General features: G+C 52.8%; 1 protein-coding gene across 1 annotated transcript in view; it reads left to right on the top strand.

The window, feature by feature from the left end:
* Positions 1–23296, top strand: part of CGN (cingulin) — a 56076-nt gene extending 32780 nt beyond the window's left edge. The window contains exons 14-21 of the mRNA XM_067569707.1: positions 37–207; positions 1771–1932; positions 5050–5139; positions 8934–9017; positions 13754–13872; positions 15397–15505; positions 17698–17861; positions 18615–23296. Of these exons, the coding sequence (XP_067425808.1) occupies positions 37–207; positions 1771–1932; positions 5050–5139; positions 8934–9017; positions 13754–13872; positions 15397–15505; positions 17698–17861; positions 18615–18756 (1041 nt within the window). The 3' untranslated portion in view covers positions 18757–23296. The remainder of the gene's footprint in view (positions 1–36; positions 208–1770; positions 1933–5049; positions 5140–8933; positions 9018–13753; positions 13873–15396; positions 15506–17697; positions 17862–18614) is intronic.
* The last annotated feature ends 882 nt before the right edge of the window (positions 23297–24178 follow it).

Raw genomic sequence — 24178 nt, 5'->3', positions numbered from 1 at the left:
GGTGGGTTCCTAAGTACTCCATCCCCTCTGCTCTAGCTGGACCAGATGGCCCAGGAGTCTCAGAGCTCACTGGCCTTGCTGCAGTCACAGCTGGAGGAGTACAAAGAGAGGTCACGAAAGGAGATCACGGATTCCCAGAAGCAGGCCAAAGACCGTAGCGCGGAGGTGGAGAAGATGCAGTTCACCATGGGCCGGCTGCAGGACGAGGTAGGCCGCCGGCTCTCAAGCAGTTCGCCTTGCTCGCAACCTGCCAGGGGCTGTCTTCCGAGAGGGCATCTACAATGGTGGCCAGAAATCGCTAATGCTGGGGAGATGCGGACGTCCCTCATCCATTTTTAAATTACCTAGTGTAACCGAGTCGCGTCTCTTCCCTGCCTCAGGCAAACTGCCTGCTCAGCTCGGGGCCTGGCCTGAAGGGGAGCGTAGCCCTGTTGGAACACAGGAGTGGCAGCCAGATGGCACAAGAGCTCCTTTCCTCCCAGTTCCAGCAGAAGAGGCTGCGCTATTGACCTACCTGGGACCGGTCAGTTTGTGGCCTGGAAGTCCGCTCTGCTCAAGGGCATCGCAGGGGCTGTATCACGAGCAATCGCGCAGATCAGATCTGCTCAGTAGACAAGCAGCATCTGTAATCATAAGTGCCAGCAGGGGCTGGAGTCAGGCTGGGCGCTCTCTGGCTCCCACATGGCCAGCAATAAAGATCCTGCCGTCAGAACTTAGTGAGTCTATTGTGTGAGCTGGGAAAGAATCTGCCTCTCTCTTGCAGAGCTGGGGGAAGTACTGGGGACAGACTCTGGCTCCCTCCCCTGGAGCTGAGATGGCCCTCCAGGGCTAGGGAGGTTAAGGGAGATTCCACTACCCATTAGTTCAGACAGTCCGCTGCTCCACCCTGACCGGGAGCACAGACTGCACAGATCGAAGCTGGAGTGATCCTCGCTTTCAGAGTGAAATTGCAGCATCTCCGCCTGCCTGAGACCAGAAACCTCCAAGGTGCTTCCTGCCCAGTTACTCTGAATCCAGCTGCTGAGAGCCCTTGGCGCACAGAGGAAAGCTCTGCTGCGGCTAAGCTTTGTCAGCTGTAGCATCACCAGCTCCGGGTCAGGGCACTGGCAGGCTGCAGCGTTGTGTGAAGCGCGGTCCCCTCCTGGGCGCGTTCGGGGGTAGCCCAGAGCCATTTCAGTCTCTCTCCTGCAGGCTGGCTGCTCTCCAGAGAGCACTCGCTATCTGAAGAGTGTAGCTTGGTCATCTCTGGCCCCTCCTAAATCTGTTAATACCCTGATGGCAGAACTGGGCGTGCTCAGCTACGGCTCCCTAGTGCTGCAGGGAGATCACTGGCACTAATGCATGGGTACCCAGGTGTGTCCTTAGACCAGAACCTGCTGGGGCGGGAGGGTTTCTGCTCTTGCCAAACAGTGCAGAAGTGTGGGCTGTTGGTCTTCTCTCTCCCTCTCCTCCAGCCGAAACAGGTTGGCTGTGGCTGTCTGCAGGTTAGCTAGCGCTGCAAGCATCAGCCAGACCGTGTCACCAGAGGCCACGAGGTGGGTCATTCCAGGGTTGGCATGTGCCACTTCTGCATCACACTGGTCCTATCTGGCCCAGCCTCTGCTTCTCCCGTGCCCCATGATCTTTGCTTTGTTGGGCTGCTACACCTGTGAGCCAACCTGTGTGGTCACTGGGAGAGATCTGCACATCCCAGGCATATTCAGCTTTCTGCATGCCCTAAGGAAATGCCTGGGTAGCATGGTCGCGCTCTGACGCCCTCTCTTCCCACAGATGGCACGGCTGAAGCAAGCGCTGCAGGACAGCCAGGCCGAGCGGGACAGCACCATGCTGGATAAGGAAGTGCTGTCCCAGCGCCTGCAGAACCTGGAGCAGGAGATGGAGTCCAAGAAACGCTCCCAGGACGATCGCTCTCGGCAGGTCAAAGCGCTGGAGGTTCGTTTGCTAAGAGTCTCAGTGGCGTACTGAGGGGCGAGCGGGCGTGGGGAAGAGCCATGCCCCCAGGCGCTGGCCTGGGGAGGGGTGCCAGCCAGGCCCTCCTCCTCGGAGCCACCCCCCCCTTGTCACAGGCAGCCAGGGCAGCCTCCCAGCTCCTCTGCCCCTGGACTGGGTGCAAGGAGGGAGCCGCAGGGACCAGAGTCCATCACAGCTGGGGGAGAGCGGGACACGGGCCTGCAGACGCGCCCCCTCCCCATGGGGTGCTGCCAACTGGGGGGGGGAGGGCACCAATGTAAGTATGGCCCCCGGGCACTGGAGACCCATGATATGCCACTGAAGAGTCTTTATGACCAAGTCCCCATCTCACCTGGCCTCCTTGCTGTGATCTCAGCAGAGGCACCAAGGAGTGACCGGGTCATGGAGACCAAACCCCCTTCTCACCCTGATGGGGGTTCTACGAGGATAGGGCTGAGCTACACCGCCCCTCCCCCCCCACCTGGAATATGCCCTGCTGCAGCCTGGGTCATGCCGGGTCTGCACCTTCTTCCTCCAGAACGTCTCAGCAGCACAAAGTCCCTGTGCACGGAACGTAGCATCGTTCTCTGTCCTGCTGCAAAGCGGGTGTGACAGTGAAACTAGCTAGCTCCTGGAGCAGTGCAGCAAACCCCAGCCCTGGCACCCTTCCTGAGACCCCAGCAATGCTCCAGTGATTCGACTGCAGTGACCCCTGGGTATCAGTGCTGCCTCCCCTGCTTGCAGCCCCAGTAATGGCATATCTGGGACAAAAAGGCCCATGGTCTCATCCATGCGTGTGCAGTGAGTGGGGGCTGTATTGCTGGATCTGGCTGCATTCCCCTAAGTCTGAGCCTCTGGACTGGCCTGCTTTGGTGCTGAGCTATGCACGTCTTCTCCCCAAGAGCACCTATAAGCACAGGTCTGCTCTCTCCTCCAGCGGGTCCAAACAGCAGGTTGGCTAACTCGGATTGCTGAGATTCTGGAGCAATAGGGCAGAAAGAGCCTTGGCACTCGAGCCTGATTTGCCTTTTCTTAGGCAAAACTCCCACTGACTGCAAGTAGGGGGGCCTTTTATGACCCTTAACCCATCCCCCTCCCCATAGTGGTCATGAGATCGTCAGAGTTAGTAGTGCCCAGATGTTCAGCTACTTTAAAAATGACTCTTTCGGCTCCGTATCCGAGCGTGTGGGGCTCAGAATAGATACTCGAGAAAAATAATCACACCCGCATGCAACAGCCATGGGCTTCATGCTATTAAAAGCAATTGCGAACAAGCAAATGTGTCTGCTTTACCTGGGATTTTAAAACCCAAACTTTTGTAGATGTTAGAATAAAAGCAACCAAGTAAGTTTTGAAGAGTGGCCTGTTGGTGCATCTGTGTAATGGTGAAACAAATCAGCAGGGAGCTAGAGCAGGAGCTGCCTGGCTAGAAATGACAAGGACTGTTCTGAGAGAGAGAGATGAGGGTTTACCTCAATGTTTTGCCCCCCTCTAACAGCAAGTAAGACAGCATGCAGCCAGCCCGGGAGAGTAGCTACCTCTGTCAGTGGCACAAAGCCTGCTTGTAACAGCAGAGGGCAGAGTTGTCTTCAGAGTCTCTCATTCACTTGGAAACAGGACTTTTTGTAACACTCCCCCCGCCCCTTAATTGCCAAATAACTGATTTAGTTTCAGCTCTTTCAAACATGGCAGCAGAATTGTCTAGGGGAGAGGCGTGTTCTGTTCTGAGGTTCTCGATTTGTGCATTTATAAAGCAGCTCTCTTGAGCTGAATGCCAACTTCAGGCTTGGGATTCTTTGTGCAGCTCTGTAGTGACCCGGTAGAACTTAAATCTCTTTGGCTCAAATCCCCATCCTCGTTCACCAGGACGTTAAAAGGGGGAGCTCCCAGGCAGATCCAGCCCAACCCAATGTATGAGAAAAATCAAGTGGCTTTTGCTGCTTGGAACTGAGCAGAGCCGGCATAATCCAAGCAGCCTCGGCCACGATATCTAGAGATCAGGCTTTCCAAGCCATGGCTGAGCCCGCCTTCTGGAAAGGCGTCAAATGCACTTTAACCTTCGCACTGTTCATGCAAATTATATGGTTCAAAACCAACATAGCGGCAATAAAACTTAACTAGGGATCAAACCTTATTTCTGAGCCTGGTTCAGATCCCATGACAGACTGGTCCTCAAGCTGCTTAATTGGCTCTGTGCTACAGTCTGCATTGAAATCTCCCATTGCACTGCAGAACTGCGAGCCTGTTAAAGCACTTGAAGAAAAAATGTCCCTGCCCCGAGAAGGGCTTTCACGAGGTGACTCTCTCTCCAGGTGGGCTGACAAATGCCTCCCTTCAGCAAGTCTAAATTGTAAGATCATGTCTGGCCTCAGAGAATAAATCTATAGCCCTTCTTCCTTCTCCCAGATCTGACCTGCAGGAGTCCTAAGAAAGTTGCAGCCCTCTCAAGGAGGATTAAATGGCCTGGGGTCAGTGCTCGGGAAGGGCGTTTACCAGTGAACCGGGCGTTACAGCTGCCCAGTCAAAATTAAAATGGCCACCACTCTTTTTGGTTGTCTGACCTGAGGCACCTTGCTCAGCCCCTCTGGAAGGAGTGAGGTCCACCTGCCGCCGGCTCCTGTTGGCGTTCTGGAAATTCAGGCACCGGTGTCTCCTGTTGGGTGCCTGCAATTGGTGGCCCCTTTTTGGAAAGGGGGGGTCGGCGTCTCCTTCCTGCAGACGGTTCTGCAGGGACTGCCCCTCGCGCTGCCAGAGCCCTGTGGCAGGCAGTGAGGGTCCGCACAGGCCCAGGGAGCAGCTTGTGCGGATTACCTTTTGGGAGCAGGGTTTTGGGGTCCAGCTGAGCTCTCCCACTGAATCCCAGTCACGCTTATATCCGGACTCCAGCACTTTCAGTGCTACCAGTCTAGCATCCCCGCTTCTGGCCACGCTAAGGTCTTAGTGATCAGGAGCCCATCACTCCTGGGAATGCCACAGCGCTCTGCGCCCAAGCCGAGGTTGGGGCAGGGGGTGTTAGTGTCCCATTAACACTCCTTTCTTCCTCCCCCCCCCCCCCCCCCCCCGAATCCGAAGCTGGACTAACAAGGGCTGTACTCGCAGGACAAATCCAAGCGCCTCGAGGTGGAACTGGACGAGGAGAGGAACACGGTGGAGCTGTTGACTGATCGCATTAACCGTAGCAGAGACCAGGTAGGAGAGTGTGTTGCAAAGGGAAGGATTTGAATTCCTTACCGTAGCCAGGCTTCATCTGATGGGTTAATGGAGGCCTGGTACGGTGGGGGGAGGTGGAAATGGGAGGGGGGGCACAGAGTCCCTGCAGTGGGGGAGAAACTGAGGGACCCTGATAGGGGGGCATAAAGGGAGTTGGGGGAAGAGGGGCATGGAGGGATGCACGGAGCCTCTGTAGCTTTGTACAGAAAGCTACAAAGTGTCATCCTTGTTAGTCTAAGTAATCTGTGTGGGAAGCTTTCTGGAGCAGGAGCCGTCTTTGTTCTGTGTCTGTACAGCACCAAGCACAATGAGGTCCTGGCCCATGCCTGGGGCTTCTAGTGGCTACTGCAATGTGAATAATTACTAAATAACTCCTCCCTTTGCAGATGGGGAAAGTGAGGCACAGAGGTAGGGACTTGCCCAGGAGTCCTGGTGCTCCAACACCTAGACAACACCCGGTTATGCTGATCCTCATTTCTAATGGCTCAGCACTCCATTCCGAGCTAGCATCTAACACAGCACGAAGCCTGCAGGGCGCAGAAGGCAGCACTTAGCCTTGCTGAGTTTAACGGAACTGAGTTCTGGAAGCTCTCTGCAATTGTTAGACTTGCCAGTGGAGCAGGGGCATAGCTGTCTTGCTCTTGGGGTTTTTCTGCTATGCCAGTGAAGCCCCATGTCAGCATGTGGCCGAGGTGGACGCGCTGTAGTTTCAGCTTTTTCCATGAAAGAAACTGAAGCAGAACTTCCCTCACTGGGACTGACCCATCACCCACTCTCATACAGGCATGCCATCCATACCCAGTAGGTGCCATTATTTTTGCAGCGCATTCCTGTTCAGACACCATGATTTAGGGGCTAGTACACCCAGGCATCAGGAGACCTGGCTCCTTTTTCTTAGCTCGTGGCCGAATGCACTGTGCGATCTTGAACGAATCCGAGCCCCTGCCCTTTTACCTCAGTTTCTCCATCTGCATAACAGATGGTGGTGGAGAATCTGGCTATGTCTATTCATGTCTAAACTATGTTTCATCCTCCGCAGCAACCTCTGACCAGGAGCGACTGCAGCTTGGCGGTTCCTAGAAACATTTGCTCTAAGCTAACTTCTTTTTTTTTTTTTCTTCTTCTGATTTTCCTCTCCTTGCCAAATAGGCAGATACAGCAACAACTTAGGGAAAATATTCCTCATTCTTACGGGGCTTTCCTGCTCCACAAATGTGCTCCTGGCTATTCCATGTTGATGGAGATCCTCTGAGCTCCTGCCAAAACAAAGCATGGTCTTTATTGCTTTCCATCTGGCAATCTTAGCATCTCCTAATGGTGCTCTGAAAACATTTTTGTACCTGGAATCCCTGTAGTAACAAAATCCTCTAAAGTGTGCATGAAACATAAGAGAAGATGGAAAAACAGGCCTCTTAAAAATAGAAAAAGCTCATTAGAAGCGCCAGCTGCCATCAGATGCTGCTCATCTGCATTTTTGCAAACTGGCATAAGCAGGCTAATTATAATGGCTTGAATTATCGGTTCCTGCCGTACCTCGTTTCTCTGGTGACCTTCCTACAGCTCCCATCTCTACCTGCGTTGCTATTTTCTGAATCTAAATTGCGTGACCTTACTGAGGCTGAAAGTGTGTTTTGAATTGCTGTAATGGTTATTTTAATGGCACAGAGAGAACGGGTTATGTACAGGTGGAATGGCTTTCTTGGCATTTAAATTCTCTGAACAGAATTCTCCTTTTTGTCTGTGGCTTATTAACTCTTATTAGAGCCAGACCTGGCAGTGCTGCGAAGGGTCCATATTTTTAAATTGCAATCTATATCTTGTCTGCTGCCAACTTGCCGGTGCATGCAATCTGAAAGCCAGTTGTTGGTCTTGCTCCAGCCACTCAGTCATGCCAAGCCATTAGTGGTCTATGGAGAAGCTGCAAAAAAGAGTTTGGGAGCTGTCTGCGTTAGAATTAAACTGTGTGCTTCTTAGAGACAGTTAGTTGCAACCGTGGTGTACTCTCGAAATAGCGAAAGTTATTCAATCTCTAAAGAGCTGTTATTGACTGGTTCTAAATTCTCCATCACGTGCAGTTTAAGCCAAGACTGGATATCCCTTTCTCAAAAATCTGCTCTAGCTCAGACAGAAGCCCTGGACTTAGTGCGGAAGTTATTGGGTGGTGATCTCTGGCCAGCGTTCATGTACGACATCAGGCTAGATCATAATGGTCTCTTCTGGCCTTACAATTGACTAATCTGGGCGCTTAGTGCTTTCAAAGTCTGAGCTCCATGTTTTCCGACAGGGGAAAGTAAGGCACAGAAATGACTACCTGGTTTGTAAGCTCTTTGGGGCAGGCACTTTTCTTTGTTTTTTGTACAGTGCCTAGCACCATGGGGGTCACAGCCCAGGACCAGCGGTCCGAGACATGACTGCAGTTCAAATAATAGCTCTGCTAATGCCCCATGGATCACTGCTGTCTTAAGAGTATCTCTACATGCGCTACAGCAGTAAGCGCGTATCTTCTCCAGCCAGGTCTTACAGGATGTGTCTACGCTGCAGCTGGGACAGACTCGTGCTAGCGGGGCACGGCCACTGCACTAAAAAATAGTAGTGTGGACATTGTGGCACTGGCAGAGGCTTGGGCTAGCCATCCAAGCTCAGACACCAGGGCTAGTGTCTGCCATGTCCACACAGCCATTTGTAGCAGACCAATAGGAGTCGGTAATTCCCAGCTGCAGTGTAGACCTCCCCGCGGTGGTCTTGGCTCTGGTCAGTTAAAACGCCCCTCGGTTCTGCTATCCAGACTGATCCGCACCCAACCTTGCCTGGCAATGGGGAGGACGCTGTTGACTGGGGGCTGGCAGGGTGTCTAGCGCCTGACCTTGGCTAACGTTAAGAAAATAAAAACGATCTATCTGGCTGCTGAACAAACAATAACCTAATCTCGCTGGGGATGAAACCTGCTGCTGCCTCTGCACCGTGTCTCATGCACAATTAACCAGCATCATGGGCTCTGCCAAGCCGTGACTCAAGCTGGGCCGTACCCTGCCGTACATGCACCTCTTCCAGCTCCCTGGGTGTTCATGTTGTCTCTACCTCACTGAACCCAGCTGCCGCAACGGAGGAACCGCGTGCTTATGCCAGCCACGGGCAATGGAAGGCAGCTGAAAACAGTTTCCCCTTCTAGCGCTGCTTTGTTCTGTCCCTGCTGCAGGTCACCAGTGCGCTCATCAAAGATTTATCCCCCTGTTGATGACCCAGGAGTGCTCGCAGTCACAGCCTGCAGCGGTGTGAACTGGAATTGCCTTAAATTGTCTCCCAGTTCTCAGCAAGTGTCCATTGAAGACATAGCACCTAGCAGTGTCTTAAGCAGGGTACATCCTCCATGTCCTGGCCTCATGGCTAGTCTAAAGCAACCTACTATAGCTCGGCCTTCTAGTCTGTGTGTAAAATAGGGATAATCCTTTTGTCTTGCCTGCTCACGTTGTGAACTGTGTGGGGGACTTCCCCTTGCTACGTACAATACCTAGCACAGGGCCCCTGATCTTGGCTGAGTCCCCCCCCGGCTGTCATACAGAGAATTGGAATCTCAGTTCAAAGCTTTCAACTCCCACTGACTCCATATTCATGTAATTGGACACACGCAGTGAGCACTGTTGTTCCGATTTATGGGCCAGGCTGTTCCACTCCCGACTGACACTGGTGTGACTCCCTTGATCACAAGGGCTGAGAAAAGACGCGCCAGTTTGACTAGAAACAACCCCTAACAAAATCAACCTTCCTTCCTCCAGATTGACCAGCTGCGCGCGGAGCTGCTGCAGGAGCGCTCCAGCCCGCAGGACCTGGAGTGCGACAAGATCTCCCTGGAGAGGCAGGTAAGGCTGTGACCGGGGACATCTCTTTCGGCACTGGCTGATGCACGAGTCTGACCCTCTTGGAGCTGGCCCTGCTGTCTGCTTGGGTAGCTGATGATGGCTCTTGTGGCCGCTTGCAAATGCGGAGATGTCAAGGAGTTGCAAGTTTGCCTCCTCACCCCAGTGACTAGGTTAGAAAATGCCTTTAAACCAGCCTGCCCTTGCGACCTGGTAGGTCATCTTGCTCTGATGGTGGAAAAGCCTCCTGACCGTGAGCTCTGTCTGGCCGTGGAACAGTCTCCAAAGGAGAGGTTGTGGAAGTCCCATTTGCTTGGGAGTTTTACAAGTAGACTGGAGAGGATGCTACAGATTGTGTCCCACAGGGAATGACCCTGCGCTGGCTGGGAAATGGGGGTCAACTGGAGCAGTAGGTCTGCCCCATTGCTACTTCCTACAGTCTGATGGTCTTAGCTCTCTGCCAGTCTAGTTAGTCTATGCAAGACGCTCCCCTGGTGCTGCTTGTCTGTTTTTATCAACAAATGTCCCCCCTCCTCCTTTGGCGCTTTCTCCCATGCCACCCGCTGCCACAATTAATAAAGCTGTCACCTTTCATTAGCACCCTCAAAACCTGCCTCTGCAGTGACACCTTCCAAATGGCTCCTGTCTGGCGCTCGCTAGACAAGCCAGGACTCCTGTGAAACTGCTCATTCTGTTTTAATCTCCCCTTGTGTCCCTTTCATCCGACGCTGAAAAAGATTTGGGGGACGTGAAGGATAATCAGCTGAACCTGAGCTTCCCAAGGTGCTGCTGTCGCCCAAGGGCTAATGTGAGCCTGGGATGCCTAAACAGGGGAATCTGTTAAGAGCAGAGAGATTATTTTACCTCTGTATCTGGCATCAGTGCGACCGTTGCTGGAATCCTGCGTCCGGTTCCGGTGCCTGCAGTTCAGGAAGTCTGTAGGTGATAAATTGGAGAGTGTTTAGAGACGAGCCAGGCAAATAATTAAACTATTTATCGCTGTGGGCCGCACATGCAGCTCTCTGTGTGTTATGTGAGCCGCATCCACATAACATAGATATGACCTGTGAGGCCCTGAGGCTGTCACATGGGCCGCAGTTGTGTGCTGATTGGGCTGCAGGTTGAGACCCCTGGATCGAAGCATTAGAAAACCTGCCTTTATAGTGATAGACTCAAAGAGCTCACGCTATTGATTTAACAAAGATGTTAAGCTGTGACTTGATTAGTCTCAGTACCGACATGGGGAACAAATCGCTTCAGTCTAGCAGAGAAAAGTCTAACACGATCCAATGGCTTGGAAGTTGGAGCTAGGCAAATTCAGACTGAATTACAGTGTAAATTTTTAACAGGTGAGCAATTGACCATTGGAACAATTTCCCGAGGGTCCTGGCAGAGTCTTCATCACCGACACTTTTTAAATCAAGGCTGGATGTTTTTCTAACAGATCTGCTCTAGGAATTATTTTGGGGCAGGTCTCTGGCCTGTGTTACCCAGGAGGTCAGACTAGATGATCAGAGTGATCCCTTCAATCTGTGAACTTCTTGTGTCCTGCTTGCTCTCTGTCCCAAGCTTTCTGGGGAAGGGATTGTCTGTCTGCCTTCCTCGTCTGCCCAGCATCTAACCCAAAAGGCCCCTGAGACTTGACCAGGCTTCCTGTGTTACGATAATGGAAACAATAAATATAAACCATTCACAGTCTATCTATGAAAAGAAGAATCTGTCTCCTTGTCACCTCTTTCCCCCTCCTTGATCTGCACCCTAAAGTATGACTGTAAGCTCTCTGTGCCAGATGCTCCACGGCCCTGCTCAGATTCGTTTGGTGTCGCTGGGGTCTGCTTGAATACCAACAGCAAAATGCTGGGCATGGCTGAAGTATTTAAGCTCCTCTCCAAGCCCGCACTGAGCCCGAGATCCTCTGGATTTCTTCTGGCGGCATCACTGTGCCTCTTCCCAGCGGCGTTCCAGAGGCGGCCAGTATAATCAGAGGTGTCTCTTCCCTAATCCTCACTCATCATTTTCAGTTTATTGAACACACCCATCTCGGGGGGGCCCCCAGGCGCGTTGCACCTTGTTAAGGGAGCTCTTAATGGAGGTGATTTGCTAATCCCTTGGAACATTGGCTTGGCAGGGCTCCCGTAAACCCCTCCCTAGCCGCAGGGCGGTGAGGCTAGCAGTGTGCCTGGGAGGCTGAGAACCTTTGGGCTCGGCCTGATTCTTAAAGGGGAGGAGGAAGTTCTAGGCAAAATGAGGTGTGGGGGGAGCCCTAGATGGCAAAGCCGAGGGGCAGATTTCTGAGACCACCACAAAGCTAAACGGTCCCGGGGCCAAGCTCTGAACCGATGCCCCTAACTGAGAGCGAGAGCCACGCCTGACTGGCTACATCCTGGCTTCCAGAACATCCGCACTGCAGTGGGGAGGGAGCCTCCTCGGCTGGGCAGCCAGACTGGGGCTAGCGCCGCTTGGGCTAGCATGCTATAAATAGCCGCGTGGACAGGGCGGCGGCTCCTGCTTAGCCCCCTGAGCTCCCACCCAGGGGTCAGCCGGGCGTGGACTCAAGCGGCTAGCGCAAGATGTCACGACGTCCACATCTCTGTTTGTAGCACGCGAGCAGAGCTATTACAGGTCTGTCTGCCCAGCCTGGGAGACTCGCTTCTCCCCTGCAGCGTAGACCAACCCCAAATGGCCGTCCGTGGAGAACTCTGCAGCGATCCACAGGGGTGTAGTACTCGCACGTGCCACATGGGCCTGCTAGAGAGCAACCGTGTGTGCCCTGCCCTTACGGCTGAAAATACCCATCAGCCGTGCTCTGTCCAGCGCTGTGATCCCCCAGGTCCCTGCCTGCCCCGTGCCTGTGAGCTAGGGCATCGGGCTAGTGTGGCTAGAACCAGAGCACCCTCCAGCAGGGCTCAGCTTTAAGCAGTCTGGGTTTGTTCTGAACTGGTTACCAGGCTGCAGCTAGCTCTTGTTACAGGTTCTTGGGTCTCTGGGCTCGTGGATCGTTACGGGAGATGGGGCCTTTATGGGCAGGCTGGTGCCCTTTGCCCATCCAGGAGAAGGGAGGCCCTGAGCTGTTGGAGTGCAAGAGACCACTCGATCCTGCCATCCCAGAATGCTGACTGTACTGCCAGAATCCAAGTGCCGTTCCTGAAGGCTGAGCATTTGGGGAAAAGGAAGGCCTGGCCTGCAGCCCTCAGGAAACCCTTGGAGTTCTGAGCCTGGAGCCTGGGACCCGGCTCTGCACAGCCCTGGAGTGGAGGCTGGGGTGCTGGTGGCTTTGTGCCTCTTCCAGATATGCAGGCTACCGGAGCTGAAGCTGCACCCAGGGCGGCTCTAACCTACGCATTGGCTGCAAGGGGACCCCAAGAGTCCACGTAGGAATAGCCGGAGGACAGAGCTCTCTGCTCATGCCCCTTTCCTTTCTTAGACGTTTCCTGTGCAGAGTGGGGGGGGAAATGTCACTGAGCCTCTCCACCCATCTTACACCGGGGTAATCGGCAGTGGGGCTGGGAGGAAACACAGAACTGGGGCCCACATCTTCAGGGTCCGAATGTAGCCCCTATCTGCAGACTTGAACTGACTCGTGTTTCAAATCCATTCTGAGCCAGAACTCGTTGACCCGCACTTTACACGAACCAGCCGATTAAGGACTGGTCTGTAATGACTTGGAATCACTCCCCATGCCTCCTAGATGGCTTTCCCTGCATTGGTTTCTGTGATGCTCTTTTAATTTGTAGATGGGCTCTAACACCACGGGTTTTTTTAACTTGGGAATGAAACTACAGCCCGGGCTGCTGTGAACACGCAGCAGCTGCCTGCCCAGACTTGTGTTACTGAATACTCTGTTACCCAAGTGTGTGCTGGCTTTAAAAAAAAAAAAAAAAAAAATCCTTCTAGCTGTTCTTGTTCTCCGCGTGTAATTAACAAGGACAAAACAACAACTTGGCATGAACTGCTGACAGAAGGTGGTGCAAAAAGTCACAGAGGTCCCTGCGGTGCATTGATCTCATTCTTCAAAAGTTTTCATCCTAGATTTCTCCTTCTTGGCCGTTGCCCGTTAACAAGGCATGTTTAATGTTGGCCTGGGGTCTCTGCTGTCACTCCTATGGAACAGATTGGAGGAGCTTTGATGGCTCTTGGAGAACCAGGTAAATCAGGCAAATTTAGCTTTTTGGGCCGAGGAAGCTATTAAATACACTGGCCGTTAATAGCTGAATTCTGCATTGGATTGTGTCCTGGTCAGGAGGTCTTTTGGCTCGAAGGACCTTGCTGCTAAACCTGAATCTGTACAGGACTGTGGGCATGTAAGTGCCATTCTGTGCGGATGTGTGCAGTTTTTCCTGCCGATAGCAATGGAGCGTTGGGAGGCCAGGTCTAAATGGAGATGCAAGCTATTCCCTGGCAATGGAGCCGTTAGGCGCCGTGATGCCCAGCCAGCATGTTCGGACAGCATCGACTTTGCTGTCTTCACCTGTTTTTAGAACTTGGATTCCTCACACGGTTTTAAAATACACCCAATTGGCAACGTTTTTAATGCAGGAAAAATAATTGCCATTATATAACCCAGCTAATTAAACTTCCTATTTGGGAAAGGGATTTTGCAGAGCTTGACTCACTGCCGGAATTAACACAACACTCCGTTCCTTCTGCGTTTGTTTATAACTCCAACTGTCTTGCTCAGCTGCTGGCTGTTGGTTGGTTTTTTGGGAGGGTGATTAATCAGGTATAATTTCTCCCACCAGAACAAAGACCTGAAAAGCCGACTGGCCAGTTCGGAAGGCTTGCAGAAACCCAGTGCCAGTTTGTCTCAGCTAGAGTCGCGGATCCAAGAACTGCAGGATAAGCTGCAGGCAGAAGAGAGGTAAAAAGATGTAATTGAGCCTGGCCCTGTCTGGCAGAAGATCACACTAGGGGTTGCACCAGTATAACCATATCCATAACAATTCACCCCCAAACTGACCCCTAGGCCTGGTTTACACTGGAAAGTTTTTACCAGCATAAGTGTCTCAGCCCATCTGCACAGAGATGGAGGGAATCGCTACCTCCAGTTTAGAGATGGGTAAACTGAGGCATGCAGCAGGCATGTGACTCCTCAGATGTCGGTGGCAGGGCTGGTAATGGAATGCAGGAATGCTTACCCCCACCCCATGTGCACAGGACTGGGGTCACAGGGGTGGGCCTGAGTTCTAGGCCCCTCTGTGCCCCGATCTTGTTATACAGCTTCAGGAAGGGTTGTAGTTCTGTAGTACTGGTGCTGGTCTGTGGGCCTTAACTGCAGAAGATGGAGAGGATTCTGGATGTGAAGTCCCATTTCTCTCCCCCATACCCCTTTGTTAAAATGGACCTAATCCTCCTAGGGAAGCACTTACCTGTGCTTCTGGCTGGGATTGAATTACCACAGCGGCACGAGGCAGAATAAACAGGTGGGCCTCAGCAGCAAGAGCAACCGTTGCCAGGTTCCAAAAATCCTGAAAAGAAAACCAGCTATGCAGTGGTCACACTCTGTTAACCCCAATTTTTAAACTGATTTTAGCTAAACTGCTTCAAACTCTCCTGTGGACACCCCAGTTTCAGTTTAAGAACATTCCCCAAAGTAAATAAACTAAAAATTGAAATTTGTGTCCTTTTAGGTAACCGATTTAACAGAAGTTGGTTTAAAACGGTCCCCGAAATGCACCTTTCCCATGTAGACAAGCCACTAAAGACTGTGGGGGTGGAAAAATACATCATCCAGGGAATGTGGCACTGATCGTTGCTGTCTAAAAGGGGGCAGAGAGACTCTCAGCCATCTGCGGGCAGCTCTTTGCCAACCTGGGCTGGAAGATGTCAGAGCCATCTCCCTCCGATGGTTACCCGTGTGGACAATTGGCTTGACATAGTCCAGTTGCGAGTGCTCGGTGTTGCTTAAGCTGCCCTCTTAATAAACTTGGTTGGCAGTGTTTGGGGGAAGCGTGCCCGGTGCTCTCTGCTGCGGGGCTGTCCCTGTGTCGTAAATAAATGGGGTGTCTGGTTCCAGGGCTGTCAGCTTGGCGCTTTGCACCAGAAATAAATACTCTTGCACCGCTGTAGTTTTTTTTTTTTTGTTTGTTTGTTTGTTTTTTTTTTTTTTTTTTTTAAGACGAATCTAATTGGAGGTAGCTCGTTCCAGGTCAGTGTGGGTGCCACCCATGCTGCCTTCAAAGAGCAGAGTGAAGGTGATTAGGGCGCTGCCTTGGGACTCGGGGGTTGTGGGTTCAAATCCCAGCTCTGCCTCTGACTGCTTGTGTGAGCTGGGGCTAGGTGCTTCATCTTTCTGGGTCTCGGTTTCCCATCTGGTAAACAGTCAGAGATCATGTGTGTGTCTGAGCAGAGCTGCAGCTGAGCTGTGCATCTCGTGTGGTTTCAGGGAGAAGAATGTCCTTGTGTCCTCGAACCGCAAACTGGAAAGGAAAGTGAAGGAGCTGACGATCCAGATTGACGACGAAAGGCAGCATGTGAATGACCAGAAGGACCAGGTGTGTAGCAGAATGTCCTCTTTCTTCCCCGCCCGCTCCCCTGGGGCATTGCTCCCATCCCTCCTTTCTTTTCTTCCAATTTTTATCATCCAATTATTATTCATTTAAATGGCTTCCATAGCCTCTGGCATTTGCTTGGCAGACAAATGGGGAAACCTCAGCCAACCTGACTATTTGCAGCCGGAGAGCTGTGCGTGTGTGTGTGCGCGCGCGCGAGAGAGAGAGAGATATCGACCCTTTCCACAGCTGATTCCAGGCTGCTCTTGGATAGCATGGACCTCAGAACATCAGCTAAGGGGGGGGTGTGTGTGTCTGCACTTTCATATCAGGCTGGGACAGTGACTGGCTCCAGTTTGAGACTGACTCTCCTACAGGCCAATGCAATCGGGGTACCAATGGAAACAACGGGCCAGACCCATGGGTCTGGTCTCAGCTTATCTCACACACATCTCCTCTCGGCTCCTTTTACGCAGCACGTTTCTCCTCTTGGTGCAGGAGCTGCCCCCCCTCCAGCTGCAGCCACCTTTAATCTCTCTGTCCCATTGACCTTGTCCTATCCCTGATTACAGCCAAATGCTTCGGTGTCTCTGCCTCGCGGTTCCTCATAGACTCTTAGGTCAGAAGGGACCAATATAATCATATAGTCTGACCTCTTGCACAACACAGGCCACAGAACCTCACCCACCCACTCCTGTAATAGAGCCCTAGCCTATGGCTAAGTTAAAGTCCTCAAATCCTGGTTTAAAGACTTTAAGGTACAGAGAATCCACCAGCAAGAGAGCCATGCCCCATGCTGCAGAGGAAGGTCCTGTTAGAGCGTGTTGGGGAAAGACCCCCTGCCGAATAGTCTTGTCAAAGCCTTTTGAGAATCCACTGGCCCCGTCTCACTAGCCATCCCTCGTCTTCAACTTCCTGTTCTTGCCTCTGTTACCGCTCCGTCTCGCCTCATTACAGCAGCTCTGCCATCAGATCTCCCTTGCCTGGCCTTCGGGGTCCGTTCCCTGCTCCTGCTGGCCTTCCTGAGCTCCTCTCTTGGTGTTGTGGGGCTGATCCTTTGGGTTCTCTTGACCGCACCTCCCCGTGGTTCACCGAGAACAAAACATCTGGAAACAAAAAACCCCTTCTTGCTGCTTAACCAATCTGAGCCACCCGCTAGCACAGATGTGCCTGATTACAGCATCTTTTGGGTGGCATTCCCAGAGCTGGAGGCTTCCACAGATAATGCTTTGGCCTGGGTCTGTCCGATCACTACTGGGAAACGATGCAGCTGTATGCTCAAGACAGGAGTGTGCATCTTCTCCACCTGGACTCCTGAGGGAGAAAATCCTAAGCGTGCCCGGCTTCCTAAAGCTGGGGCTGTTGCATGTGGTACGATGGGGGGCAGATGGGTCTGTGGGAGTGTAAGGAGATAGGCTCCATCCATGAGGAATCCTGCATATGTACAGTAGTGTACAAGACTGACTGAACTCTGATCAGTATCTGAGCATCTTTATGCCCCCCGCCCCTCCGTGCACCCCCCAAAAATGTTAACTGTTCACTCCATGCTCTAACAAAAACCCTTCACTCCCATCCAGCCTGTCTTCTCTGCCGAGCCATCCTGGGCCCTTAGCCAGGTGTTCCCCCCACAAAACCTTCTCACCCAAGCCTGGGGCTTGTAACCCAGGTAGGGGTGCGGATGAGGGCCCGGGTTCCACTTTTTTATTCTCAGGCCCACTTTTGAAACAAGGATGCCGGCGCTACCCTGGCTAGTGTTGACGGTCCTCCAGCGCCTTCCCACAATTCCCCCCCCGTGGGCCCAGAAGGCCAGACAAGTTCTCCCACAACTCACTGGGAAAGGATCCTAGAGCGGCTCAGTTCACTGCAGCGCTAAGAACCATGGGATGTGCCCCCTCCCCCCCCCACACACACACGTGTCCTAGCGTCTCTAGGCTCTTATCCTCCGCCCAGCCCCCTCCAGAGCAGCCTGGGCATGGCCGTTTCCCGGCTTGCTCTGACCCTCTTCAGCTCCAGGACGCGGCTGTGCCTGCGAACAGCTCGTGATGCAAACAGAGGCCCCGAGTATCCTAGGGCAGGAGGAGAGGGGGAGGGCTGGGTGAGATCTCCCCAGTGCTGGCTGGGTGTCTGGCTCTAGGGGGCATCCTCCCAGCATCACAAACCAATGTGCCCCTCCCTTTACCCTCTTCCCCGGACAGCTGAGCCTGCGCGTCAAGGCGCTCAAGCGCCAGATGGACGAGGCGGAGGAGGAGATTGAGCGCCTGGAAAGCGCCAGGAAGAAGGCGCAGCGGGAGCTGGAGGAGCAGCACGAACTCAACGAGCAGCTGCAGAACCGCGTCAAGACCCTGGAGAAAGAGGCCTGGTAGGGAATGTGGGGGGGCTGGGGTCTCCCAACTCCGTGCTGCAGAATTCCCTCCAGCGCCATAGCCAAGGGGCTCCCATCTGCGTCTTAGACGGCGCTGCTCCCTATCAGTCTTCCTAGGCGGCTGGCAGAAGCCCTCGTTAGCCTGATGGTGGAAATGTGGCAGTAGAAAACTCCCCCTGCCTGTCCCCTCCCCTCCGTCCAGCCCTGTGGCCACGCGTGTTTCTGCGCATCAAGGAAGATCTGCTCTTGGAGAGCAGGACTCTGATCTAAGCGACCTCCCCGAAGCAGAGCGGTAGCATGCCGGTAACCCGGGCTCCAGGCCGTGCCCTTGCTAGGGTGGTTCACGCTGAGTCCGTCAGCAAGGGAGGTCCCTAGTGCACTGGGCGGGGATAAGCCGACGATCCTGCCCCAGTCCCACTGGGTGTCAAACGAAGGCTGGACACGGCCCTCCCACAGGCTCCTTGGAAGTCCCGGCGTCAGCCTCGGCCCAGCAGGCTTCTCACTGTTGCTGTTTGGACTTTCATTGATCTCTGCTCCTCATTGCTTCACCCTATCGCAGTGTGCGGGGTGCAAGGTGTCTGACCCCTGAGTGAGCAGGGCTGTGAGCAGATGGAGGCTCCTTCCTCAGAGCAGGGGTCTCCCCACTGCTTTTAGGCCCTGGTGGGAATCTGCCACCTGGGGCCAGAGTGTAGGACCGGATAAGCCCCGCTGCTCGGTGCAGCTATCAACTGGCTCCTCTCCCTGATCCAGGCGCAAGGCCACTCGCTCGGCAGCAGAGGCCTCCCTGAACGACGACCACTTGAGCTCGGACGAGGAGTTCGACAGCGCCTATGGCCCGTCTTCCATCGCCTCGCTGCTGACAGAGGGGAACCTGCAGACTAGCTCGTGCTAGCAGCTGCCTGCGCAGGGCGCTACCTGGCTCCTGGGGTGCGTGCTTTTTCCCGCCGTCCGAACTGGTTCGGGATCTTTCAGAGACCAGTGCCGGGTGTCCTTCCATGGGGAGCGCCCTCCTGCCTGCTGATGTTCCCGTCGCTTTAGGAGGAAAAATACCGTCCTAGAGGCAAGCGATCCTCAGATTGGAGTCTGTTGACGCATGCGTCCGTTCCACAAAGCAGCTACTACAGCTGAACCGGAGAGGAACCAGCAGCAGAAGAACTGAGAACCTTCTCTAATAACAAGGGGAAGGAGGGTTTTTTTGCTTAAATTGTGAGGGAGGGTGGTGCGGAATTTGGTGTTAAGTACCCCCAGAAAATTCTATTTAATCTGTCTTTCTCTATGTGGTTCTCAGGGCACTGCTTAAATTCCAGATATTTCATTTCTTAACCAAATGTTTGTGTGTATACAAGGGTGTGTGCGCGCGCATGTGCCCAAACAGACGTGCAATAAGGTAGGATGATACTTTGTGGATCATAAACAAGAGGTGAATCTGTCTTTTCAGCCACAGCTGGAGTTTGTTTTTCTCCTCCAGAAGGGGAAGCATGGAAGGTTACAGTCCGCAACTAGAGTCTGAGGAGACAGCCTTGGGTATGGAGATGGGGGGAGGGGGGGCGGACGGACAGCGGTGTTCTGCTTGGAGAGTCTTTTTAATGTCTGTAGAAACCCTCTTGGGTCCTTGGTATAAAATCCGGCTGCTTCTTTTTCCAGGACTTAGAACTACAGTTGCCATTTCTTCACCCTTGTGAAAGAAAGAAAGATGTATATTTATATCCTGCCCCACCCATCAATCCATATGGCCTATATACTACTCTTGCCTTAATTCTTTTTGAGCACATTTGCTTTGCTGAAAAAAGGATCTGACTTTGTAACAATGGGGAATGGGAGACTCTGCCCGGCCAAACTCTACTGGCCTAGTGTGCTTGGACAGGTGATTCTTGTGTCACTTGGTTGGCCCTTCCTGTTGGCCGTGCTGTGGGGAAGGAGGCCATGGAGCGGCTGAGCCTAGGATGGTACATGGCCACAACCTAGCAGGATTGGGATGTAGGATGGGAAAGGTTTGAGATGGCCCAGGTTGACCGTGACTCCAAAGGTTCATGGCATGTGTGAGAGGAACCTGGTGGGTCTCGGTCTAATCCCCAGCTGTCAGTGACATTACACATCCCCATCGCAGCTGGCCCGTGGAGGAAGAAGTAACAGGTTTTGGAATAGCTGCGACTTTATCTGACACAAGATCACTTCGCTGTTGAGGCCAATGAGAATGAGAGCTTGCTCCAACTTGGGCTGAGCCAAGAGATCAACCATGAAATGAGGATCCATTCAGGGCAGGGCTGCCTGGCTGTCCTGCTGCGCACACTGTGCTGTGCTATATAAAGGGACATCCAGCCTCCAGGGCTGCCTCCAAGACAGAGTTAACAGGGGGCCCCTCCTATCTTGTACGTCTCCAGCAATTTCTGGCTGCTGTTTTTTGACAATAAACCAGTCTGGGAAAGCAAACCCCTGTGGGTGGAAGGACACGCTCTGAGGAAGAAGTTCCTGCTTTTCCATGAACATCCACTAGATCGGCCTTGATGGGACAAGCAGCCAAATTCTCTTGCCTCCGAGCTCCATGTCCCCCAGTGCTCCTGCTTCGCTCACTGATGACAGGCATGGTCAACGGCGTGTGAGCGGGGCTGGGCTGTAATGCATCCAGGCTGTTCCGAGGGGAAAGAACAACCCTCCAGCTAGCCCTGCCTGTGATTGTTAAACAGGAGACCTGCATGTCCTTGAAACACAAACCTGCCTTTCACTCCCAGTGAGCTTCGTTTGCAGCAGAATTTGCACCTGTTCAGAAAGTGCCAATAGAAATTGGGAACATATGGTGGGTGGGGGGAATCCACAAGTATGTGACCCCCTGTTTTTGCTCCTCAGTCTGCCTCGGTTACCTTTTAAACTTCATCAGCCTAGGGGTTTCAGACCAACCTGCAGGTCAGGCCTTGACCATTGTGCCTTAATGCGCTGTGATAATCTGCCCACGGGGGGGAACTTGGTCCAGTTAATTTTTGATTGGAAGTGGACTGGGGGTGGAACATTTAATCATGCCTCTGTTTTAAAATAACCTACTTGATTTCACACACACATACCTCTGTTCCTGAGGCAGTGAGACACTGGAGCAGGAGCAGGGAGGTGATAAATACAGCTTGATGCTCAGTCTGAGCTCAAGGACTCACAAATCCCCAGTGCCAAAATAGATCCGTTGTCTTGCATGATTTCAGCTTCCACGAATGTTCACGCCCTTCTGTTTCCAACAGTGGCCTTATCTCTGGACTCTGCTTTGCTTGGCATGGTGCACTAGAACAGGTCTCGTAATCCTGCAGATGAGGCTGACATGCAAAAAATGTTTTTGGCCTGATGTTTGGTCTGAATGTTTGCAGCGAGGGGCAAGGCAGTTAACAAAATGCCACGGGAACAGCAAGTCCTCTGAATTCTTAGCTGCTCCACGGCCACGTGCTGATTGCAGAGCACAGAGCGCTAATCTGAGAGGCTTTCCTGGACCATTTAAATATCTGCCTCGAAGCGGAAACTCCCCAAGCTGCTGATCCAGCTATAAAATGTGTTTTGGCTCTAACGCAGGCCAAAGATACGTTCTGCAGGATGCATCTCAGCTCAGTTAACCAGCCAGCTGCAGCCAGCGCCATCACTGTCTCCTGGGACAGTCTGGTTGAGAGGTACCTTTGCAATCTCTCACGGGATCCCAACCAGCTCTGGTTCTACGTGTAACTTCGGGGAGGAATCTACCTCTGGAGCCCAGCTTTTGTTTCTAGGGTAAGGAAAAGCAGGCAGTGACTTAAGAATCGAAGGCCAGATTGTCAGCTGGGGTGAAGGGAAGTGGAACGGTGCAAATCTGTCCCAGCTGAGGATCTAGCCCCAACTTTCAAACAGCTGGATTTTCAAACAGCTGGATTTTGGTGGCTTGGGTCTCTGGTGGGGGGTTTTAATTGGAACTCTTCACATTGGGCACTTAATTAAAACAAAGATTCCTTGTTAAAACTCCCAAAGAGGGACAGGAAGAATCCTTCTCTTCCCCCCTTCTCCACTCCAAAAGAAGCCATGGACGAATGCGGCTGTATCAGAACGGTGGCCTTGAACCTCTGATGCTTGTAAGAATGTGCCCCTGGCAAAGACTTTGCTGGAGCGAAGGTTCCACTACGCAGATTGCCGTCTGCACCTTTTTGGGAGGCTGTCCTGTTTCGCTCTCCATCTGAAGGGACCGTGTCAGTTTCGTTGCAGGCAGCCTCTGGCTTCGCTTCTGATGCGGAGGAGCTGCAGAGGAAACTAGCCAGGAGCATCTCTCAAGAGCTTGCCAGCCTCTGAGTCCCAGGGAGGTCTCCCTAGACAGCAGACATCTCATCAGGGCTCTGCCGATGGGCGCAGAGCACACCCCAGCAGTGTTATGGGCAAGCTGCTCTGTGAAGTAGCAGCTTCACAAGGGAGGTTTTCTAGGGGTGGGACGATGGGGTGGAATTTAAGGTTCCCTGGCCGGCCCCCCCCCCCCCCCCCCGCCTTCGACAAGCTGTGTGGCTAATGGGGCAGGAAGAGGCTCCCCCAGCAGAGCTGTGAGGTGTGTGTTTTTGAGCTGTATTGTGGCTCCCATTTCAGGAACCTGATGGGAGCCAGCCCTGCTTCCGAACCACTTAGGGACCCACGGCCACTCATTACAGACCCCGAGCGGCATGGCTGGTTGGAGCGAGCGACTCTGGGCTGGGACGAGCCCAGCACTGGCATTTTCCCCTCTTCCCTGCTCTAAATGCAAAGCAACCGCCCAGAAGTGAGTGACGCTTCTCCCAGGGCTGTGCTAGGGTAACAGGTCCGAACTTGGCCTGTTCCCTTCGTACAGCAGTGAGAGCCAAGGAGCTGCAAAATTATATGGTTCGATTGTCACCCCACAATGTGCATGGGGCGGGCAGCCTGCAGCATCTTCCCCTCTTGGGCTGTAGAGTGAAGGCCGTTTAGGAGCAGAGCTGAGCAGGGCACTGGGGTACCTTCCCTTTGGCTGTGTGGCACTCTAAACCAAGAGGACACTGTGGTGCTGGGCTTACGAATTTTCCTGCGGGCCCCAGGCTTTGCCCTCTGGCAGTAGCAGCAGAGACACAGGCCACCTGCACCTCCCCCAAGAAACGCAAAGATCAGCCTGGCTTATGGGTGGTCTTCAAACACAGCTCTGCAGAGGGCTGGGCCTGGGAGAGAGGGGGGGATTCTCGCTGAGATCTCCTGCAGGGAGAACTTGCTTATTAACAAAATAAAACTGATGAAACAGGAATTTGAGAGAAGGGAGGGGAAGTTTGATTTTAAACCCAGTGCTAATAGCGATCGCTGCAGCATGGCTTTCGTGTACCAATGATGCTGATGACTTGTATAGCAGCATATGAAAGAGATGATCTGATTATTATGTAACTGTTTTCCTCTTACATATGCCCATAAACTTACTTTTTAAAATTAAAAAGTTTATACACGTTGAAGCTAATTTCATGGCAGTTTTCTCCTGCATCACTTATTTATTTGTGTTGTGCTCGGAGCCCTGGTCTTGGACCAAGATCGCATGGCGCTAGGTGCTGTACAAACACAGAAAAAAAAGATGGTCGCTAACCGCAATAGCTCACAACCAAAGTATAAAATGAGACAACAGAGGGAGATGGATAAATGAGGGAGCACAAGGACATGAATATCTTCAGCCTTGCCACATGAACGTTAAAACAATTCTACTGTAACGTGGTCTAATAAAAGCCATTTCCAAAGGTCTGATGCTTAAACTAGACATACACCTCTCCTGTAAAACTGACCCTTGCAAACCACTGCTGGCACATGCTAACTTCAACTGGAATTCTGCAACTACTGAAGCATGTGCAAAAGTGGTGCCCGGATCGGGGCCTCTGGGACATGCATAGATGTAATTGAGATTTTGAAGCGGCCTCGGTGTGTTCTTTCACTGTTGGCGTTGTGCTTCCCGAACTGCAGAACTTTGGAGCCGTCTAAAAGACGCCCACTGGGTGCTGTAGGCACACCACCTTTGGGCACTGACTGTCCGGTGCGTGTGGCTCGGTTTCTGCCCCTAACCCTCAGTGGTCGAAGAGTAAAAGGTTGCGGAGGAGCGGGAGCTGTCGGCAGCGTGAGGCTTCACCCTGCTTGTCTGGATCTCGGATTGAGAAATCGCAACGCGCTTCCACCCAGAGAGGAGAAATTGTTGTTTGCCTAGCACCAGGTGGGAGGCTGTTTTGTGTCCCAGTGAGCTTTCTCCAGGGCCGGAGAGAGGTGCTTATTAGCATTTATTATTTGTGGGGGTTGCCAAGTGCTAATTAACTGATCCGATCTGAATGGCAGGTATTTGCGGACGTGGAGGATTG

Source organism: Emydura macquarii, unplaced genomic scaffold (assembly GCF_026122565.2).
Source record: "Emydura macquarii macquarii isolate MOO-44397 ecotype Brisbane River unplaced genomic scaffold, CSIRO-AGI_Emac_v2 contig_2924, whole genome shotgun sequence".
Classification (NCBI taxonomy): domain Eukaryota; kingdom Metazoa; phylum Chordata; order Testudines; family Chelidae; genus Emydura; species Emydura macquarii.
This window is presented reverse-complemented; position numbering and strand designations above follow the sequence as displayed.